General features: G+C 46.8%; 1 protein-coding gene across 3 annotated transcripts in view; it reads left to right on the forward strand.

The window, feature by feature from the left end:
• Nucleotides 1-3,480: 3,480 nt before the first annotated feature.
• ASAP3 (ArfGAP with SH3 domain, ankyrin repeat and PH domain 3) overlaps nt 3,481-21,653 on the forward strand; it is an 80,026-nt gene continuing 61,853 nt past the window's right edge. For 2 of the 3 annotated variants that reach the window (XR_014010095.1, XM_081201925.1), the window contains exon 1: nt 3,481-3,980. Coding sequence is in view for 2 of the 3 variants with exons in the window: in XM_081201925.1 (XP_081058051.1) it covers nt 3,855-3,980 (126 nt within the window). In the remaining variant the exon portion in view is untranslated. Of the gene's footprint in view, nt 3,981-18,448; nt 18,500-21,653 lie in introns of those variants that run through there. The other variant, XM_081201926.1, reaches the window with a different exon arrangement.

The raw sequence follows: 21,653 nt of genomic DNA on the forward strand, positions 1-21,653 counted from the left end.
GGAATCCCGACTGGCCACACCTCCCAGCCAGCCAATCGGCTGGCTGGGGGGCGTGGCTTGCCCTATTTAGGGCCGGAGCCACTTTATTTGCATATTCATGAGCTTATTTATTATTCATGAGCTTTCCCGGGCCCCCCCAATATTTTTTCTAAGTCCGCGTCCCTGTTACACACCCTTTGGTTCAAGGAGACAAAACAGTCCCAGATAATCTGGAGGCTTGCAGGAATCGACTGTGAGTGGCATGCCATCAGCACTGGCACTGATACAAGTCTGGCAGCATCATATTCCTGGTTGGCATCCTGTGGTCCTTCTAGACGTAGCCAGAAGCAGAGGCTGGCTGATACTGAGTCTACAGATGAAGTATGTGGGGTGGGGGCACCAAATCAACTTCACCACAGTGTTGTCCTCAGAGTATTTGCACCTGGTAGAAAGAATCCTCTTATACACCTAAATCCTCTTATGCATGTTTACTCAAAAGTAAGTCCCCTGGAACTTTATTGTCTGGAGCATAGGATGGGAGATTTGCTAGACTACAGGTCCCATCTACAGGACCATAAAGAAGGCTGATCGCCGAAGAACTGGTGCTTTTGAATTATGGTGCTGGAGGAGACTCTTGAGAGTCCCATGGACTGCAAGAAGATCAAACCCATCCATTCTTAAGGAAATCAGCCCTGAGTGCTCACTGGAAGGACAGATCGTGAAGCTGAGGCTCCAATACTTTGGCCACCTCATGAGAAGAGAAGACTCCCTGGAAAAGACCCTGATGTTGGGAAAGATGGAGGGCACAAGGAGAAGGGGACGACAGAAGACGAGATGGTTGGACAGTGTTCTCGAAGCTACAAACATGAGTCTGACCAAACTGCGGGAGGCAGTGGAAGACAGGAGTGCCTGGCGTGCTCTGGTCCATGGGGTCACGAAGAGTCGGACACGACTAAACGACTAAACAACAACAAGGTCCCATCATCCCTGAGCATTGACCATGATGACTGGGGCTGATGGGAGTTGTAGTTCAAAACATCTGGAAGGCACCAAGCTGAGGGATTCTGGGCTACAAATACGTGATGGCATTGTTTTCAATTGCTGCAGTTTGTATTGTTACTGTTTTGCTCTAGGTTTTTATTTATCTGAGGTATTTCTGAACTGCCCTTCACTAAAAGATTCCAGGACAGCCAGTGTGCAAATGGTGGCAGCTGTAAGCTGACCTGGGAATGTTTTTGACACTGAAAGGCAGTGTTCTAAATGGATTGCACAAGTTCCCCGTCTGTTTCTAGGCTCAAGTCAAGGAGCTCACACTAGTTTAAACCACAAACTTCTCAGCCCCCCAAAACCTGAAAGATTGTCTCCTTCCCTATAGACCCTCTTAGGAGTTAAGAATGGCAGAAGAGGACGTATTGTTTGTTCTACCACTTTCAGAAGCTGTTGGCCTGGGAGAGGGCCTTATCAGTGGCAGCTCCAGAGTTGTAGAACTCCCTCCCCACTGAGGTGTGTTAGGAATCTTCATTATACAGTGGTACCTCGGGTTAAGAACTTAATTTGTTCTGGAGGTCCGTTCTTAACCTGAAAGTGTTCTTAACCTGAGGTACCACTTTAGCTAATGGGGCCTCCCGCTGCCACCGCGCTGCTGCCGCCGCACAATTTCTGTTCTCATCCTGAAGCAAAGTTCTTAACCCAAGGTACTATTTCTGGGTTAGCGGAGTCTCTAACCTGAAGCGTCTGTAACCCGAGGTACCACAGTACAGCTTTGGGCAAAGGCTAAAGAAACACCTCTTTCAGCACACTACAGAGCCAGTGTGGTGTAGTGGTTAAGAGCGGTAGACTCGTAATCTGGTGAACCGGGTTTGCGTCTCTGCTCCTCCACATGCAGCTGCTGGGTGACCTTGGGCAAGTCACACTTCTCTGAAGTCTCTCAGCCTCACTCACCTCACAGAGTGTTTCTTGTGGGGGAGGAAGGGAAAGGAGAATGTTAGCCGCTTTGAGACTCCTTCAGGTAGTGATAAAGCGGGATATCAAATCCAACTGTTTTCAGCATAGTTTTAGCCGCTGTAACCTGCTCTAGGACATTAGTGTCGGCACTTAATTAATTAATTAGTAAAAATAATAACAGAATGAATGGACAACTTGTTCTTTTATATTTGCTACTGTGGTAATGGAGGCTGCAAATGCTATGTTCACTGTCCTGAAACAGGGTCCCTTTGAACTGAGAGGGGAGGGCTTTACTTTCATGTTTGTTCAGGCTCTTAACCAATAGGCAGGTAGGTAGTTATCCATGAAGGTTGACAACTATGTATGTTTTCTCCAGTATAAATGTGCCTGCGCTCAGTTGAGCTTCTTCCCAGTTAAGCATGCACAGGGTTGCTATGGCCTGCACCTATATATTTTTTGTACATTATAGACATAGCAAACTGATTCACACAGCATTTGGTGGTATCAGCTGGCTGGAAGGAAATTGGGAGGTGATATTAATCTTTCTCTTTTACACTGTTTAAGCATATATATATATTTGGACTTGTTTGTGAAGAAGAGGACAGGTGTGGGGAGTACAGACACTGCCTAAAGCAGCACTTGCCAAATTGGTGCCCTCCAACTGCTTTGGACTACAACTCCCATCAGCACATGCTGGCCGAGGCTGATGGGAGTTGTAGTCCAAAGCAGCTGGAGGGCACCAGGTTGCCAAAGTCTGGCCTAGAGTGTTCAGCAACGGGCAATGAGATAACTAAACGTTTAAAAGAAGACAAGAGCTTTGCAGTGCTGGAACAAGCCACACCTCTTAAGTGTATGTGTTTCTCCTTACCTATGAAGGGATCCAGATTTCAAAAGCTGTAAATATTCTGTGCAGGAGACCTGGCTTTACGTACCTGGGTGCGCACTATCCCTTTTAAAGCACATTCAAAGCACATGCCGCGCCTTCAAAGAATTCTGGGCACTGTAGTTTGTTAAGGGTTGAGGGGGAATTGAAACTCTGCGAGGGGTAAACTGTGCATAAAATGGGGCGCCTTTTCCTGAGCAGAATCGCGTGGCAAAACTTCAACATGTTCCTTCTGGCTCTTTGAAACGCTGAGCAGCTCTGAGAGCGTATGTAAAACCGGCAGTTAAAAAGCAAAACAAAACTGGAGAACCACCAACACAACAGCAAAAACGCTCCAGCCCTGAGCTCTCTTGGAGAGTAAAGCCCCGATCGCTAGGGCTGCAACTGCAAGAAGGCTGCGCCTTTGCAAACTGACTCGGGAGTAAGCCCCATTAAACTCGACGGGAACTTACGTGCGCGTAAAAAACGTGCTGGATCAGGCGCACCGCCTTAGCTCTGCGTTGATAGGCTGCTCGTTTTTCCAGAGAGGAGGATCTCCGCAGCTTGGGGAGAAAGGGAAGAAGGGCAACTGGGTGCACTTTGTCTTTAACAGGCTCCGGGCCAAAAATCCGCGCTTGCAGGCTCACAGGCAGCGGCGGCGTAACAATATCCCCACGTGACTGCCATGAAAGCCTCTGTTCCAACCAGCCAGGCACCGAGGGAGGGAAAGAAACTTACAAGAGGTCGGAGAAGAGGCGCCGCTCGTCATTTACGCACTAGAGAGAGAAGCCAAACCTCGGGGATGTGATACGAAATTGACCAGAAAGGGCTGGAAAAGACGGATTTGGCCACGCTTCTGCCCTCCCCTCTTTTCTCTCCACTTCTCCGCTGTTTCGCTTCGCTCTCCTGTCACTCTTAACTTCTTCCTCCTTCCTTCGAAGGCTCCCTTTCCCTCGCCGCCTCTGCCTTACTTTTGGATGACTTTCTCCCCCACAACCCCATCTCCCTCCCTTCTTCTCCCCGGCTGCAACTGCGCCCCGATCTCCAAGGTTACGCCTCTCGCAGCAACATGCCGGAGCAGATCAGCGTCTCCGAGTTCGTGGCCGTGACTTCGGAGGATCTCAGCTCGCCGGCGGCTTCCAGCTTCGCCTCCAAATTGCAGAAGTGCCGGGGGGCCGTGGTGGCGCTGGAAGAGGTGAGAGGGGCGGTGAAGGAAGTGGGGTTTGTATGGGGGGGAGGAGGAGAGGAAAGGCTCTTTCGTTGGGGGAAAAGGCTGGAGAACCGAGATGGTTTCCCTACACCCCCCCATCTAAAAAAAATAAAAAATCGCGCCTTTCTTGCGCGTAAAAGTGGGCGCGGTTGTCTCCTCGGCGCGGCGCGCACCTGAGCCTTAACGTATTTACTAAGAAACAAGCCGCCCTAGTGCTCAGTGGGGCTTGCTGGCAGGTGATGATGCAGAAGGCAGCAGCAGGTTTAGTTCCGCGTTCCTAGCTCTCGCCACTTTCTCTAAATTTTACGGCTTCCTTCAGTTGGGGAAGGGCCCAAACTCGGCGGGGGAGCGTCAGTCTTTGTGCGCAGAGGATCCCAGGGTCCATCAGGCTCCAGGTCGGATCAGAAATGGCCTTCGCCAGAAACTAAGAGTGCTGCTACCCGGCATTGTAGACCACTTCGAGCTAAGTGGCTCCAACGTCTGCTCATCTCTGTCCTCCAAGAGAAGTGGGGTGGCCATGGGGACTGCTGCCGCCTGCCCCTCAGCAACTGTCATCTGAGGCAACCACCCACCTTTGCCTTATGGTAGGGGGCCAGTCCTGAAATCAATAGTACCGTAAACTTTCTGCCTGAAAGGTCTTGGGTTCTGAGGCAGGCGCTCACAAAGTATGGCACAGGGTAGAGCCAAGATTGCCCCTGATCTGCGCCAACCCAAGGGACACCTGATACAGCCCAAATACAGCTCCAGATAAATGTGGGTGCAAGGCTAACGTTCCATTAGGGGTTTTTAAAACCCCAAATAAGCATATGGTTAGGAGGGGTGCAGGAGCAGATTCTGTGCCAACCCCCTCCCTTCAGGAACAGGAGGGGGTCAACCCTGCAGGCTGCTTCTTTGCAAGTGCTGTTCCTGTTGATAGAGCATGAGACTCTTAATCTCAAGGTCATGAGTTTGAGCCCCATGTTGGGCAAAAGATTCCTGCATTGCAGGGGGTTGGGTTGGGCTAGATGAGCCTTGTGGTCCCTTTTTAAAGCACTTGCAGAAGAGCACCCTGCAGCCTGCAGGATTGAATCTGCCACTCACCAAGAAGGTGAGTGGAGGAGGATTAAATTCTGAATCCCTGTTGAGAGCACTCAGGGAAGCAGATGCCTTGCAGCCTTCTCACCTCATGCCCTGCCCCCTGACAGTCCCAATTCACTCTGGACAACTCAGTCTGGCCATGGCTGTCTTGATTTGGCCCAAGCTGAGATCCCCACAAGTAGGTTTGGTTTCGACTGGGCTTTGTCCAAATCAGGCCCACTTGCCCTACTTTGTACTTGACAGATTCAGAATCCATATTTATCCTCCTTGTAATTATCACTCCCAGCCATGCAAGTTCTTCTTCTGCTCACAATGTAAGACAAGATTCTGAGAGTGCACGGTCAGCATTCAGGAGGCCACTCTTCCCAAGCCAACCTGCTTCATAGGTGCTCAGGCTATGTAGCCCTGTACTTTTTCTTGTTTGCTGTGACCCTGCTAAACAAACTTTTGTTTTGTTGAGCCTCTTCTCCACTTGGATCAGTACTCCATCTGCATTTGACATGATATCATAGTTGTTCTCCATCCAGATGTGTGTCTCTCTGTGTTTGTTCTGGGAGGGGGACTGTGAGATTTCCAAGTGACTCTTCACCAGGATGCTAAGATGCATGCATTTGGAATGATTACTTCACCCATTTCTATATTATGAACCAGGAGAGAATTCCTGGGAATGGGGACAAGAGATGAGTACCATTTTCGGAAGGCTTATCATTAAGGCAACTACGTATCCTGTTTTACAGAAGACAGTTTTTTGTTTGAAGGCACCCTCCATTGGAAGGGCTGTCAAGTCCCAGTCTAGCTAAAACATAGGAGAATAAGAGGAGCTTGGCTGCTGGATCAGACGGTGAAACATCTAGTTCAGCACCCTCACTATGGCCAACCAGACTCCCTAGATTAGGGGTCAGCAAACTTTTTCACTGTCCCTCAGACCTTGTGGGGGGCCAGACTATATTTTGAGGGGGGAAATGAACGTATTCCTATGCCCCACAAATAACCCAGAGATGCATTTTAAGTAAAAGGACACATTCTACTCATGGAAAACCACGCTGATTCCCAGACCGTCCGCAGGCTGGATTTAGAAGGTGATTGGGCTGAATCTGGCCCCCGGGCCTTAGTTTGCCTACCCATGCCCTAGATTTTCCAGCAAATGTTATCCAGACGCATACCATATTTGACGGTGGTCAAACATAGCCATTGTGGCTATTATCCGATAGCTGTAGAAATGCCCTGTTATCAGTGTGAGATAAGTAGATATTTTTTTTTTAGTTTTTATTGTTAAAATAATTCAGCATTAATACACACATATTGCAAAGGTTTTTATTGTTTAGTCGTGTCCGACTCTTTGTGACCCCATGGACCAGAGCACGCCAGGCACTCCTGTCTTGTTCTGATGGTAGCCTAAGGTTATTTCTGCAGCCCTCAAACTCTGAGTGTTTGACACATGCCAGTAAAAAGTTCCTCTGATCCATGCTTATTCCAGGTTGTTTGCAGAGATGAATGTTGAGGTAGAGCAGAAATAAGAAGAATCAGTTTTGGAATAGGCTAGCAACCCCAACATATGTTTTATATTTGCAGTCTAAAAGCAGGAAATTCAAAAAGTGGGTTGTCATATTCAGACTATATCTATTTAAAATCAAAGGGCAAGTTAGTGGCTAACCTAAATCCATTAAATTCAGTGGGACTCCCCTGAATTTGACTTATCTGGATACAACCCAGTATGCTTTAGTCTTGTGTTTTTTTTAAACACACACTCTTACACAGAAGTCTTTCTAAAGAACATGTTTAGAGGCCGTTTCCACAAACGATGCTTTTCTTACAATGTTGGAAGTGAAACATCCTTCAGCCAGAATTGATGCCTTCCACACTGAGTCACACACTCTTTATTGAAAATGATATTTCTTAATCTCGCTTGTTAAAGAATGCTTTGATTTCTGTCCCCACACCCCTTCCAAGAAACCACAAGGAGTGTAATCTTGGATGATAATGTGAATTATCTTTTTGTCAAAATTGCTGCCTTCCACACTGAGTGATGCACTCTGGATTAAAAGGCAGATTTGTTAATTTGTCTTGTAAAAGTGCTTTGATTTCCAAACCATGAGAACTGCAGTCTTGGGTAACGATGAGAATTCCATTGCAATTCCTCAATCTGACATTACAGATACCTGTTCACTTTCTGAACTCTTTACAATCCCCGAGGCAGCTCTGAGAACTCTACATAATGGAGACATTGCAGTGCTGAAGTTGGGCTGGAGACCTCTTCTTCTCCAAAAGTCTCCTCCATTATGCTGCTGTGCTATACAGTGCCTTTTCTAGTGCAGCACCATGAAAAGTATCTGATGAGTTCTGGGAAATGGGAAAGCTTGCATGTATACACTTTGGTCCCAAAAAACAAAAAATTTCTTAGACTTTCTTAGTCTCTTTGGCTGTGTTCTTAATTTTCTTTCAAAACTGCTTGTTCATGTGACCAATCTTGCATCTGCATAGTTCTCCCTGAGTGTCCCCCAGAGATGGAGTCAAGCTGACTCATGTATGTGATGACTCCCCACCCCTAACCATAGGGGCAGTTCTCAGGAATCATCTATATTTGGGGGTTGAGAAGCCGTGGTCTTCCAGATGTTGTTGAACTCCAACTCCCATCAGCCCCAGCCAGCATTGGCAATGGTCAGTGATGGGAGCTGTAGTCCAGCCACATCCAGGGAAGGTCTCACATTACCCACCCTGTATATAATTTTATAACTGTAGATACTGGACTAGATGGGTCATTAGCCTGATCCAACAGGCTCCTCTTACATTCAAGGAGTGTGCTTGAAGTGGATCTTGGATCCCTCTCCAGTTTGAAATAGTTGTTGCTTTATGATTGGAAATAGCTCCATGGGCTAATTTTTGAGGTCGCCGGGAAGCAGAATATAAAGGATATTAGTAATATAAACAACGTTAGCAATGCAAAATAATAATCATCATGCTGTTGGGTTGTGTGCCTTTGAGGATCATTTGCTACCTGGCTGCCTGGCATATCTGATTCATGCACATTGGATCCCTACACCTCACTCGTGATCTGCTTCTTTGTTGCCTCTTATCAAATGCCAAGCTACACAGCTGGTGGTCAAAGGGCACATGCATGTTGTCCTGGCTTATGTGTATGTTTCCACACTCCAGTAGCTTTCAGACTCATATATATGCCTATAAGGCTCTCAAAGCATTTTTCAAAATGAGCAGAAATCTATTTGTATTTATTTTTAATAAGACATTTCTGTACTGCCCTATACCCAATTGGTCATGGGCAGTTTACAAAGAAATAAGGTAACATAGAAACAGATTAGAATACCTAATGAACAAAAAACATTCTCCTAAATTCTGTAAATAGCATAGTTTAAAAACACCTTTACAATGACACAATCCCATCATCTGATAATAGCTCAGTGAAATAGGTAGGCTTTTAATTTGGTGCCTGAAATAATACAAAGTTGCTGTGTGGCACACATCATTGAGGAAGCCATTTCAACACCAAAAAGGGGCTTCCGTGGATCCCTGCAATATACACCTCAGTCAACGCAGAAATCACCAGGAGAGTCTCTTCCACTGATCTTACAACAGGGTCAGGTTGATAGGAGAGAAGGCCTTGTCTAAGATACTTGGGCCCTCGGCCAATTCAGGGCTTTAAATGGCAACATAAGAGACTGCATGAGATGGACGACTGGCTGCCTGGGACTGGCGTGAGGTAGAGTCCATCATCATCAGGATAGCTTGACCACAGTTGCCCATGCACTGGTACCCTCATGGCTGGATTACTGCAATGCCCTCTGTGTGTGTGTACCTTGGGGGCTGGCCTGGAAGCTGAAGCTGGTACAGAACATGGCGGCTAGGTTGCTTGTGGGGGCAAACTATGGGCAGCATATACACATTGTTTTCAGGATTTGCACTGGCTGCCAATCTGCTATGGGGCAAATTCAAGGTGTTGTTATAACACATAAGGTCCTGTTAAGCTCAGGACCAGGTTACAGGCCACCTTATCCCTTATACACCCAGTAAATCATTGCGGTTTCACTTGCAAGTTCCACAGATATCAAAAGCTTGTCCTGCAGTAACTCAGAGCAAGGCTTTTAGTGTGGCTGCTCCTGTTCTCTGGAATTGCAATCCAGCTGAGATATGACAGCTGCCCACTATCTGCATTTTGTTGAAAAAAAATGAGGACATTTTTGGTCCAACAGGCTTTTCCAGCTGTTTTAGTTTTTCTTTAAATGTATCAGCTGCTTGGGGTGTTTCTCACTGGGTTTTCTGCTGCTTTTATTGTATATCACATTGAAACAATTGTGTAGAAGGTGATGAATAAATTGATCATGATGGCAATAATAATGTCTAGGGCCACAGACCTTCCATCCTTGTTCGAAAGCATTTTATGGATGACTTCATGCTTCAATTTCTCCTACTTGGATTGCGCGGTTGGATGAATTTTAGTTGGTTTGGATTTTGTTACTTTTCCCTGTGTCTTTTTGGTAAGCTGTATTGAATATTGGTGGGAAATAGTTGGGCGTCTGGTCTAAACCACTGAGCCTCTTGGGCTTGCCGATCAGAAGGTCGGCAGTTCGAATCCCCGCGATGGGGTGAGCTCCCATTGCTCGGTCACAGCTCCTGCCAGCCTAGCAGTTCGAAAGCACTCCAAAAAGTGCAAGTAGATAAATAGGTACCGCTCTGGCGGGAAGGTAAACGGCGTTTCCATGCGCTTCTCTGGTTTTCAGTGTTCTGTTGCACCAGAAGCAGCTTAGTCATGCTGGCCACATGACCCAGAAAAAATGTCTGCAGACAAACGCCGGCTCCCTCGGCCTGTAAAGCGAGATGAGCGCACAACCCCAAAGTCGTCTGTGACTAGACTTAACTGTCAGGGGTCCTTTCCCTTTCCCTTTATACTTGTTTAAAGAGAAGGGGCTTTGTGGGGCAGACCAACTTGATTAAACCCTTCAAATACATTTGTGGCCTGAACTCTGTGAGGTATAGAAAAATCTGGAGGTGAAATTTTAAAAGTGTTTCTCTCTTCATTACATTTTTATTTTGCTACATGGGGCTGATCTTCTTCCTCATTTTATCCTTGCAGCAACCTTGCAAGATAGGCTGTGCCCGTGAGGTGGGAGAGTGATGACTCAAGGTCATAGAATCATAGGGTTCCTTCCAACTCTACGTTTCTGAGGGTCGTCTAGTCCGACCCCCTGCAATGCAGGAATATGCAGCTGTCCCATACGGGGATCAAACCTGCAACCTTGGCATTATTAGCACCATGCTCTAACCAACTGAGCCAGGTTAACTTCATAGTGGCTGAGTGGGGATTTGAACCCGCCCCTTCCGTCTGCCGCCTTCTGACCAGGATGCCACTGGGCACAAGCTTTCCTGTTGACTAGATGGAAACTTGCTATGTTACACTGCTGTCTGTCATGTCATTTGTGCAGAATAGCAGGAGGCTGCTGTCCGTTGTATTGCTGGTCGTTCCTGTGACACTTTTGCTAATGCAGCCAAAGTATCAGCTGAACTCCTTCCAACATTAGCATCGTCCATAAAAATAGAAGCCGTGTCCAAATGGCCATCCGTAATATAGAGCCCTTGATATTTTGTTGCAGCTTTTTTCTTCGAGTGGGCCGTTGCCTTAAAAACAACAACAACAACAACAACAACAACAGCTTGCTACTGTGATCTGGCACTATTCAGGGTGGAAATGAAGCAATAGGATGTTCCTGAATAGGCAAACTGCGGAAGATGAGAAGCTTAATTGCCCAACAGACACGTTGTGGCCCAAGAACTCTGCAAGATGCACATTGTGGTGGCAGCCTCCCCAGGGCGGTTCTAACACTATTACAGTTCCTCTCTTCAGTATGGTGTTGACACACATTTGGAGAGGCTGTTGCGTTGCACCTGTGGTTCACCAGAAATGCTTTGTAATTAAACTGTCTGACCTCATGAGAGCCGAAGAAAAGCCCTGCTGGATCAGCCACATCTAGTCCAGCATCCTGTTCTCCCTGTGGTCAACTAGTTGCCTGTGGCAAGCCTCCAAGGAAGACCTGGACACAATAGCAGTCTTTCCTCTTGGGATTCCCAGCAACCATCATTCAGAGGCATGCTGCCTCCAAAGGTGGGCGTAAGGCCCTAGCCACTGAGTCTGCTAGCCATTGATAGCTTCATTCTCCAAGAATTTGCCTAATCCGCATTTAAAGCCATCCAAGTTAGTGGCTTTTGCTGCCTCCTGTGGGAGTGAGTAAAGGTAAATGGACCCCTGACCATTAGGTCCAGTCGTGGCTGACTCTGGGGTTGTGGCGCTCATCTCACTTTATTGGCCGAGGGAGCCAGCGTACAGCTTCCGGGTCATGTGGCCAGCATGACTAAGCCGCTTCTGGCGAATCAGAGCAGCGCACAGAAACGGCGTTTACCTTCCCGCCGGAGCGGTACCTATTTATCTACTTGCACTTTGCTGTGCTTTTGAACTGTTAGGTTGGCAGGAGCAGGGACCGAGCAACGGGAGCTCACCCCGTTGCAAGGATTCAAACCACTGACCTTCTGATCGGCAATCCCTAGGCCACCTGCTTCCCTCACATGGGAGTGAGTACTGTAGCTTAATTATGAAAAAAAAAAGCTTGCTTTTCTGTCCTGAATCTTCCAACATTCAGCTTCATAGGATGGCTCCTGGTTCTAGTGGGGAGAGAGAAACCTTTTTCACTTTCTCCACACTTCACAACAGTCCCCTCTAGAGTAGGGTGGTTCTTCTTCATTTGTACAGAGCTAGAAACAGGTTAAGAAGTCACAGGCACCCTGCAATTTCATTCCCAGACAAAGCTTTGCAATTCTTCCAGATCCACTCTTCCCATGAGCTCATGCTGACCTACTTCTAGATCATGCTTGGAATTCTGTCTTGGCCTCATGACCTCGTATAGTTTCCAGGTCAGGGGCTGGAAACAAAAGAGCTACACCTTCCAGTGGTTGTACAGTGCTGTATTTTTTAAGTTTAGATTTGCTGGGAGCCTAGTGATGCTACTCTGGCACCCCACCTGGGAGAATCCATTTGACTTGGGGGAACTGTTTTGCCCCTGAAAGTTTTGCCTATAGAAGTATATACTGAATTGTGCTTGCTTTTATATCACTGCTTTCTCGACTCTTTTGGCCTGTGGTTGGCTTGTGTGCATGTGCCCCACATTAAGCAAATGAGCTCCACTTCCACATAGTTATGTCCAGAGCGATACATGACCTGTAGGTTGCCCATTTTAACCGGTTAGACAAGATCCCAGAAGACACAGCTTGCAGTTATTTCCTGTAGTTAAGCAAAGTGCCATTGGCCTACATGCATGTGTTTGGGAGACGCCATTTCCTCTGTATAGCAAACTCAATTGGATTGTAGCCAAATTTGGGACACTGAGGAACAAGAGAGGATATATCATTATGCAAGGTTTGCAGAGGGATGAAAATGTATGTCAATCATCTGAAGTCATAACGACACTCACTTGTCAAAGTTGGCCCACAGGGATGGGGATCTGGCCCGTTGGTCTAAAAAGGTTCCCCACCCTCCACCGGAAGTGAGTGAAGTGGTTGAGGATGCTAGGACTGAATTCAGTGAAGGTTGAGCTCATGGGCTGCAGCCAGCAGGTCAAAGAGAAGAACTGCAAATGCACCTGATCAGTGTTTCTCTCCTTGTCCCACCCTTCTATGATGCTGTCTTATGATTTTGTGTCTTATTTATAGTAAATTATATCTGCCCTGCTCATCCCACCGACCCCAGATAGATACTAGGCTGTCTTTCAGCATAGGTTCTCATCAAATTGTAGCAGGTAGAATCAAGCTGGAGCTAATAATAATAAAAAAACCCCAGCATTTATAATTGCCGTATAGCAAAATAAATGCATCAGGGGAAAAACAACCCTGATTCAAAACTGGAGTCGGAGGTGGTTAAAAGAACAGAATCTGCATCAGGCTTGTTCTAAGGATGCCTGGACAACATTTCAGAACACCAGAGGCAGGAGGGGAAGTTGGCATTCCTGTCAGAATGGCGAGCCAGGGAGCACCCCATGGTTGAGGGTCTGACGCAGTTTCAAGCTGATGGCCTGAGCTGTGACAAGATTGTTTCTCTCCCCCACTCCCTGGTTCAGCTCCCCACTTCCTAAGGGGCTGATCTCCCTTGGGGATTCGCAATACTTGCCGCGGCAACCTTTACAAACTGAAATGTGGAAGGAACAAACCTCACATGACCCGGCACTTCTCTTGTTACAGTGGATCTCAAAAAAATCTGTTCTCCAGATTCCCTGTAGCATTCCCTATGTATGCACTTGCTCAGGGAGTCTTTCAGTTCATGTTATTGCTATTGGAACACCCCCATAATGTTTCCAGACTGATGCAAATTTCAAAGACCAAGGGGTGATATTGGCATCAAGAGGTAGTCACGGCCACCAACTTGGATGGCTTTAATGGAGGGGAAGAATATCAGTAGCTACCAGCCAGGATGGCCATGCTCTCCCTTCACTGTTGGAGGCAGCATGCCTCTGAATACCAGTAGCTGGCTGGAGTTGCTGTGGTGCTCAGATTCTCCTGAGCATTTGGTTGGTCACTGCAAGAACAGGTTGCTGTGCTAGATGGGTCTTTGACCTCTGATCCGGGAGGGCTAATCTTATGAGTAAAACGAGGGAAACCTTCACTGAACAGGGGATAAAACAGCATACCTCAGAGCAGTTACCAACATGCTGCCCTTCAGATGTTGTTGGACTACAACTCCCATCAGCCCCGGGCAGCAAGGCTAATGGTCAAGGACTATGGATATTGTAGTCCAACAACATTTGGAGTGTACTACTTCTAGAGAAATTGCCTTGGGGTGACATTTCCTCAGTATTGGCTAACAGTTTAGAAAAGACAAAGGAAAAATAAGCCAGTGGATATTGCCCCATGCTACAAGAATGGATTTCAAAATTTGGTTTCCTTCCTGGGCCAAGGTCAGAAACTCTCCTTCATCTCCATCCACCCCATTCTGGGTCTGCATAGGCTGGATTGAAATGTTGTTTTCAGGAGAGAAAGAAAGTCTCATCATGGAGGAAGAGGTGAAGTGGAGGAGGGACACTGTACAGACATGTCTGGGCAAACTTCAGACACTGAAATGGAGAGCTAATTGAGCCTTGTGACAAAATTTTCCAAAACGCTTGCAAAAGCAAACAAACTGTGTGTGTGTGTGTGTGTGTGTGTGTGTGTGTGTGTGTGTGTGTGTGTATAGGACATCAACCTTGGCCTCCAGTCTATGAAAATAATTGAGAAATCCAGGATTTTACTGTAACACTATCCTGGGCAGTAGTGAGTCCATCCTAAAGCAAAGGGAGGGAGTGAAAGATAGTTTTAGGCTGTTAAGTAGATTGCAGCAGTAACTGGGGAGGGGGTGATTAATTGCTTTCCCACCCATGGTGAATCTCAGGGTGGGTTGTTCCTGATAGTATGAATGTTTAAATGTGTATATTTTATGCAACCCTTGCATAAAAGGGTTTGAAACCCTTGTTACTGAGAGAGAGAGATGGGTGGCTGTTCTTACCTGTTGATAACATTTCTGTACAGTACTTGCTACAATGGATAAATAGTGGCTGCAGTCCTTAGAATACACTGCTCACTTTTAATCTGGAATCAGTCCAAGCACAGGGATCTGAATCTTAGTCGTTGTAAATTTGAAAATCTTTTGACCCCCTACCTACCATCTGAAATAACTGTGCCTGGTCTTTCACTGAATGTAGTACAGTATTGCCAGCTTGAGGAATTAATGAAAGATCTACAGCAGGGGTAGCCGACGTAGTGCCCTCCAGCAGGATTTGACTACAATTCTCATTGGCCACAGCCAGGATAGCCATGAGCGACCATGTTGGCTACCCAGGATGAACACTTTACGACTCACGAAACTAGAGTTATTTCCACAGTTTAAGGTCATCAATGAGGAAAAGTGGGGCTCTTGTGCCTTGAATCGGGCAGAAATTCAACTGATTAAGCCTTTTCTAGTATGGAAATAAAATTGCAGGGAAAACCTTGCCTGTTGACACTGCCTGCCAAGCATCTTAGTACTTGACATGTGACCCCCCCTGATTTAATTCTGAGCCTTCCATGCCACCTGCAAGGAATATGCAAATTTGCATGATGCAAAGTACATGCATTATTTATGCAAATGCATGCCCTCTTTTGCAGGTAGGGCAGAGGGCCCAAATCCGCAGACAGTGTATGGGCCTCAGAAAATCTTCTTGGCACCCCTGACTCTGAATATCTTTTTTTATACTCTGCTGCTCCTAATTTTAGATTTCATAGCTGCCCTTTTCAGGCTGGGCTTCCTTAACAGTTGGCTGTGTTTTATTGCCGTACCAACCAGTTCCCACTTCATTGAGCAGCTCTGCAAAGTGGAGAATGGCTCTCATTGATCTTACTTAACAACCAGCGTGCAAAAGAAAGGGCGATTTCCAAAGAGGCACTCTTTTTCTGACAGCCAGCAAAAGATTCTGTCTGGCTAGCAGGGCACATTTGGAAGGAATTCAAGGCTGATTTTAGAATGCAGGGTGTAAATTAGACAATTGCACAGAGAGGCTCCGTGGGGTCAGTGATGGGGTCTAATGCAGTCACAGATGGAGGCTGTGTGAGGTCACCACCAGCTACAGGTGCAGAGCTGTCTCCTCTCTCTCATTCTGGAGACATTTTCCCCTTGCATCTCTGCATCTGTGGCTGAGCTGATTATCCTCAAGGAGGGGGTGTATATCTCTCAGAGATTTTGGACTGCAGCTGTAGAAGTCCAGTGGGGCGTGCACAGCTTCCTGGCTTGGCTTCTGCTGGCATGAGCTTGGGGATCTTAGAAAGTAAAATAAAAAGCAGTGTCTTTGGGCAATTGTGGAATATGGTCTGTAAGATGCTACAGTATTTTGCACACCAGGAAGGCTCTTTTTGAACTGTTGATAGACCTAGGGACCTTGGATGGAGTCAAGACTCCTGGCACATCTAGTTTAGTACTGCCAACACTGATTGATGGAGATGCTCCACAGCTTCAGAGGGGGACATTCCTAGTCCGTCTTGGAGATTCTGAGGATTGAACCTGGAACCTTCTGCTTGCAAAGCAGATGCTCTGTTACGGAGCTGCGGTTGGATTGTTGACAGTGGGTTGTGGGATAGTGATTCTTCCTAGCACTTAGTCAACCCATGTGAGGGGAACCTAGGACCCTCCCGATGTTGTTGGACTCCCCTCAGTCCCAGCCAGTATGCTGAATAACCAACAGTAATGGGAATTATAGTCTAGTGCACTGTTTCTCAAACTTGGGCCCCTAGCTGTTGTTGGACTACAACTCTCATCACCCCTGATCACTGGTCCTGCTAGCAGTCCAACCATAGCTGGGGATCCACAAAAGGTTTCCCCACACTCTAATCTAACTTCCTTGCCTTAAAAAACAAAGGTACAGGAGACGTTGCTGGAGAGTGGTAGTGACGTCCTCTTGATGTTGTTAGACAACATCATCCCCTGACCATTGGGCATGCTGGCTGTGGCTGATGGGGGTTGTCCAACAACATATGGAGAGCACCACATTGCGACTCCTGCTGTAGAACAAGAGAATGGAATTCAGTACAGGCGACTCTCAAATTATGCATGGGTTATTTTCCGGACAGTGTTCAAAATTCGGCAGGAGCCAGGCACATTTTGCACCTGGCTATTAGCCACTTAGGGACGCGGGTGGTGCTGTGGGTTAAACCACAGAGCCTAGGGCTTGCCGATCAGAAGGTCAGCGGTTCGAATCCCAGTGACGGGGTGAGCTCCCGTTGCTTGGTCCCTGCTCCTCCCAACCTAGCAGTTCAAAAGCATGCCAGTGCAAGTAGATAAATAGGTACTGCTCTGGTAGGAAGGTAAATGGCGTTTCCGTGTGCTGCTCTGATTCGTCAGAAGCGGCTTAGTCATGCTGGCCACATGACCCGGAAGCTCCCTCTGCCAGCTCCCTCGGCCAATAAAGTGAGATGAGCGCCGCAACCCCAGAGTCGGCCACGACTGGACCTAATGGTCAGGGGTCCCTTTACCTTTATCAGCCACTTGCAACCAAGTGAAGATGCCTGGGCACTAGGATAGCACCTGACATCTCCACCATCTGGAGGTGCATGCCTGGGGATCACTGGATCTTGACTGTTTTCATACACTAGCAACACAGCCTGCAGAATTCTATCTGTTATATTTTATCTGGACAATCAGAATGAATTCCAGGAACCAAGAAGTCACATTGAAAAATACGACTTTCAAGCTGTCAGGCCCAACAATAACAACTAGGCATTCAATTTTGGGGACTGGTTTAAGGAGCCATATGCCGCCTAGCTTATATATCTGAGTTTGTAAATGTGAATATGCACAAGTTGCAAGTTACCTGTACACTGTACAGCAGACAGGTGAGCTTTCATTGTTGAATGGAGGAGTGGGGCATAGGTCTTGGCTTGAGAATAGGCATGTTTACATATGTTTCGACTGAACAATGCTAGAATGCTTGCAAGAACTTCCAGATCTTTGAAAATAGGAAAGTGAAGGAAGGGGATGTTTCTTCTGAGATGGCAACAAAATGCAAGGGTGTGGCCTCATTCTTAGCTTTCTGAAAAACAAAAAACAAATCTGTTTGCTGCAATTGAGAATCTCGTGCTACTGCGTATAATTAGCAACATGCAGTCTGCCTCTCACCTGTGTCTGGTCTTCCAGGAACAACGTTGGTGTTTGTCCCTCCTGCAGCTCCCGAGACAGGCTCAGGCCTGCCAAGGACACTGCAGATGCTGGTGGAGCCCTGCTTCCTTGCCTAGGTGGATTCCTGACTGTGAGGTTCATGCTGTTTTCAGGGAGCAATCAGAGGCTGACTCAGGGGGCAAATCCAAGCACCTTTGATGGTTGCAGGTTCAAATTCGTTTATTTGCAAAGGTATAACCCACACTTTCACAAAAATATAGCAAGGTGGAGTACAACATCTAAAGATAGAATCAACGAAAATATCCATAAAAACAGAAATGGATATCAGTAGATACTGATTGGTTAAAAGGAAACCACCCAGAGATTAAGAGCTCTACTGACTGAGCTATCCCAGCTGTTAACATCAGGTTTTAAAGAAAGAGCCACGGGTGTCTTCCATGCATGCTGAGGGTTGTGTGTGCTCTAATGCAAGTGCTGATGATGTCCCTTCCCTTAAGAAGACCCCTTTCCCCCAGCCAAGCTCCCCTCCCCTCCACGGTTTTCCTCTGACTTCATCCCATTTTAACAAATGTTATCCCTTGCTTGACCCTAAACAATTGCTTTCTCCCCATCCAGATGATTACATCCTCCAAGTATTTTTCCAGCACTGTTATCATGACTGAACCTCAGCCAGGCTTCAGGTTAACTCTTTGCTGCTCCGTCCGTCTCTGCAACCTGTTTGATGGTTTGTGGCAGTGCTGCTCTCTTAGATGAGCAGGTAAACAAAGACCCTTGCAAGTTGGGATGCGGGAGAAATAAATTCAGTTTGCCGTGAAAATCTGGCAATTAGCCCTGACAGAAAAATTAAGCACCAAACTCTCTCTCTCCTAAAACAAGTAATAAAACTGTTAGTCTTAACCTTAATCCCTGTCCACTGACTTGCACTGACAGGCTAAGCCAGGCTTTCTGATATTTTCCTTCCAATCCCATTCTAAATATACCCATCCCATGCCAAAGGCTTGGAGTGGTAATATCTACAGGGGAAACATGTTTATTGCTACATCCCAAGCTTTGATTTATACAGCCAGGGCATCACATCCCATTTGCCGCTTGAGGTGGAACAGGAAGTGCCTCCCTGCCCTGCTGCTGCTGCCGCCGCCGCCAACACCATCCGCTTTGCTAGCACTGCTAATTTCAGTGAAGATCACACCAGTTTGGGGTGAGATGGTGCCACTGCTTCTCTTGCCTCTGGAGGAGGCAGTGGGGTAGGTGGGGTGCCTGCAGGAGTGCTGCCTGGGGGACTTCTGGCACCTGAGGCAGCCTCCTCCCCCTGCCTAATGGCTCTGCCAGCTGCATACAGCTAAGGTGAAAAGCTACAGCGTGCCAGCATTGCTGATTTAGGGTCAATAGCTGATTGAGGTTGCTTGTGGTCAGGGCCGGATTTAGGTTTGATGAGGCCCTAAGCTACTGAAGGTAACCGGGCCCTTTATTTGTCCAGCTGTCCTTTGTCAGCAAAAAATTGTCACTTTTTTGTGTTGGATATATGCTATATGGTAATTTATGGACCTAATAGGTATCTAAAGCCATTTGCACATAACAAATAGGAGCCTACACAACACAAAACACTGTTGCTGTATGTAGGTTTTGTTTTATTTGTTTTTTATCTTATATTTTCCTGCCAACCTAGCAGTTCGAAAGCGTGTCAAAGTGCAAGTAGATAAATAGGTACCGCTCTGGCGGGAAGGTAAATGGCGTTTCCGTGTGCTGCTCTGGTTCGCCAGAAGCGGCTTAGTCCTGCTGGCCACATGACCCGGAAGCTGTACGCCGGCTCCCTCAGCCAATAAAGCGAGATGAGCGCCGCAACCCCATAGTCGGCCACGACTGGAACTAATGATCAGGGGTCCCTTTACCTTTAGCTATCTTATATTTTGGAAATGTACATCCGGTTGTTGTTTTTCTTTTATTTTTTTTTGGGGGGGGCCCACCCAAGAGAGTGGGACCTTAAGCTACAGCTTGTTTAGCTTATACATAAATCCAGCACTGCTTGTGGTTGCTCCTTCTTAGGGAAGAGCTGTGCGGTAGGGGCTGCCCTGATCTCAGAGGTGGAAGGGAAAGAATGCTTCAGGAGAGCAAGACAGATGGAACCACTGCTAGCTTCATCTGTAACTTGAAGAACTTGCTTTTCCTTCCTCTCTCTCATTACCTTTCCCTTGTGTGTCATCTCTCTCTTGGATTGTGAGCCTGAGGGCAGGGGCTGTCTTGGTATTGATATTATTTTTTTGGTCTTGAGAGACTTTTTGGCTACAGGGGTGGTGTGCAATTGCTCATTAATAAGAATAAAATTGCAAAACTCATGCAAATTTGCAAAGCAGCCGATCTCTGGAGACCCTCTGGGTGTGGATGAGCACTTAACAGTAATGGACACTTTGCCTCAAACGGCCAAATAGAGAGATGTTGAGGCTGGTGCCTCTCCTTTTTACTGTGGCAGAAAGGCGTCTTCAAGATCCTGCTTTGTATTGTGATTCTTTGTTTGAATCCCTCCCAGCAAAGGCAGAAGGAAAGTTGCTTTGGATGGAAAGGAGGGCTCAGGATATGGACCTGTTTCCACATTCACAGAGGCTCCTGTTCGGCTGTCGGGGGCATTTTACACTTTTGGTGCCTCAGCCCCAGCTGCCTTCTTTCTGTTCTCCATGCATGCAAATAGCTTGGTCGGTAAAGCATGGGTTTACATCGGTCAGGGTCATGGGTTCGAGCCCCACACTGTGCAAAGTATTCCTGTATTGCAGGGTGATGGACTAGATAACCCTCATGATCCCTTCCAACTCCACATTTCTATGATTCTACGATTCAGATACCTTCTGTGTGCATTTGTAAGGACACAATTCAGCAGAGATCTCTGCCAACCTTTTTAGCCTCTGTGGCTAGCTGCTTGACTTCTCCTTTTGCATGAGTTGAGGTGAAACAAACCAAGCAGTCTTCAGTTAACCATAGTTTCCCATTTTCTCTGAACCAGGAAAGATTGTGACATCTGAATTACACCACTGACGGTTGGTTTCTAAACAGTGAAATACTTATGCACTAGGAAGTAATAGCATGCACGACAAAAGGACAAAACGCTTTGCTTTCTTTAAAAAATACAATTGACTGACCTTCTTTGGATGACCTCGGCTATCCTTTTATTGGGCAGTATAAAATGTCACTGGAATGGATGCTCTTAAATCCCACTGTAGTTTCTCTGGTGTTGCAATTTAAGTCTTGAATATCTCCTCGAACAGGCCTTTTAAACTTTACTGCGAACCATTTCTCCCCCTCACTCCCTGATACCTGAAATTATACCCCTGGATGGAGAGGCACCTTCCGGGATACTGTAACCATGGACAAATGACTGAAGGGGGAGTATTTGGCCTCCAGAAAGGAAATCCCTTCCTGCTATTAAAGGTTCCTAGTCTTGATGGCTATTTGCTGCCAGCCAGGATTAGAGGCAGGCAGCATGCCTGTGAATTCCAGAGAGGGCTATGATTCTCCTGCCTCCTGCTAGGCAAAAAGGATACTGTAGATATTCTGATAGGGCAACTAAAATGATCAAGGGGTGGAGTGCAGGGCTTTGAACTTTTTAGCTGAGAGGAAAAAGGGAGCAAGAGGTGACATGACCGAAGTTTCTAAAATTATGTATGACATGGAGAAAGTGGAGAGAAAAGTTCTCCCTCTAGAGACCCTGGGGACATGCAATGAAACTGAATGTTGGAAGATTCGGAGCAGATAAAAGAAGGCATTTCTTCACATAGTGCATAGTTAAACTATGGAACTTGCTCTCATGGGAGGGGAGGCAGTGATGGGCACCACCCTTCCTCACCATGTCTTTGATTCAAACGGATGTCTGTCTGCGCTCTCCCTGAGCGCAGGCTCCACTTCTGTAATCGGCTATGTCTTTT

This window comes from Podarcis bocagei, assembly GCF_964188305.1.
Source record: "Podarcis bocagei genome assembly, chromosome: 7".
In the NCBI taxonomy this organism is placed as follows: Eukaryota; Metazoa; Chordata; class Lepidosauria; order Squamata; family Lacertidae; genus Podarcis; species Podarcis bocagei.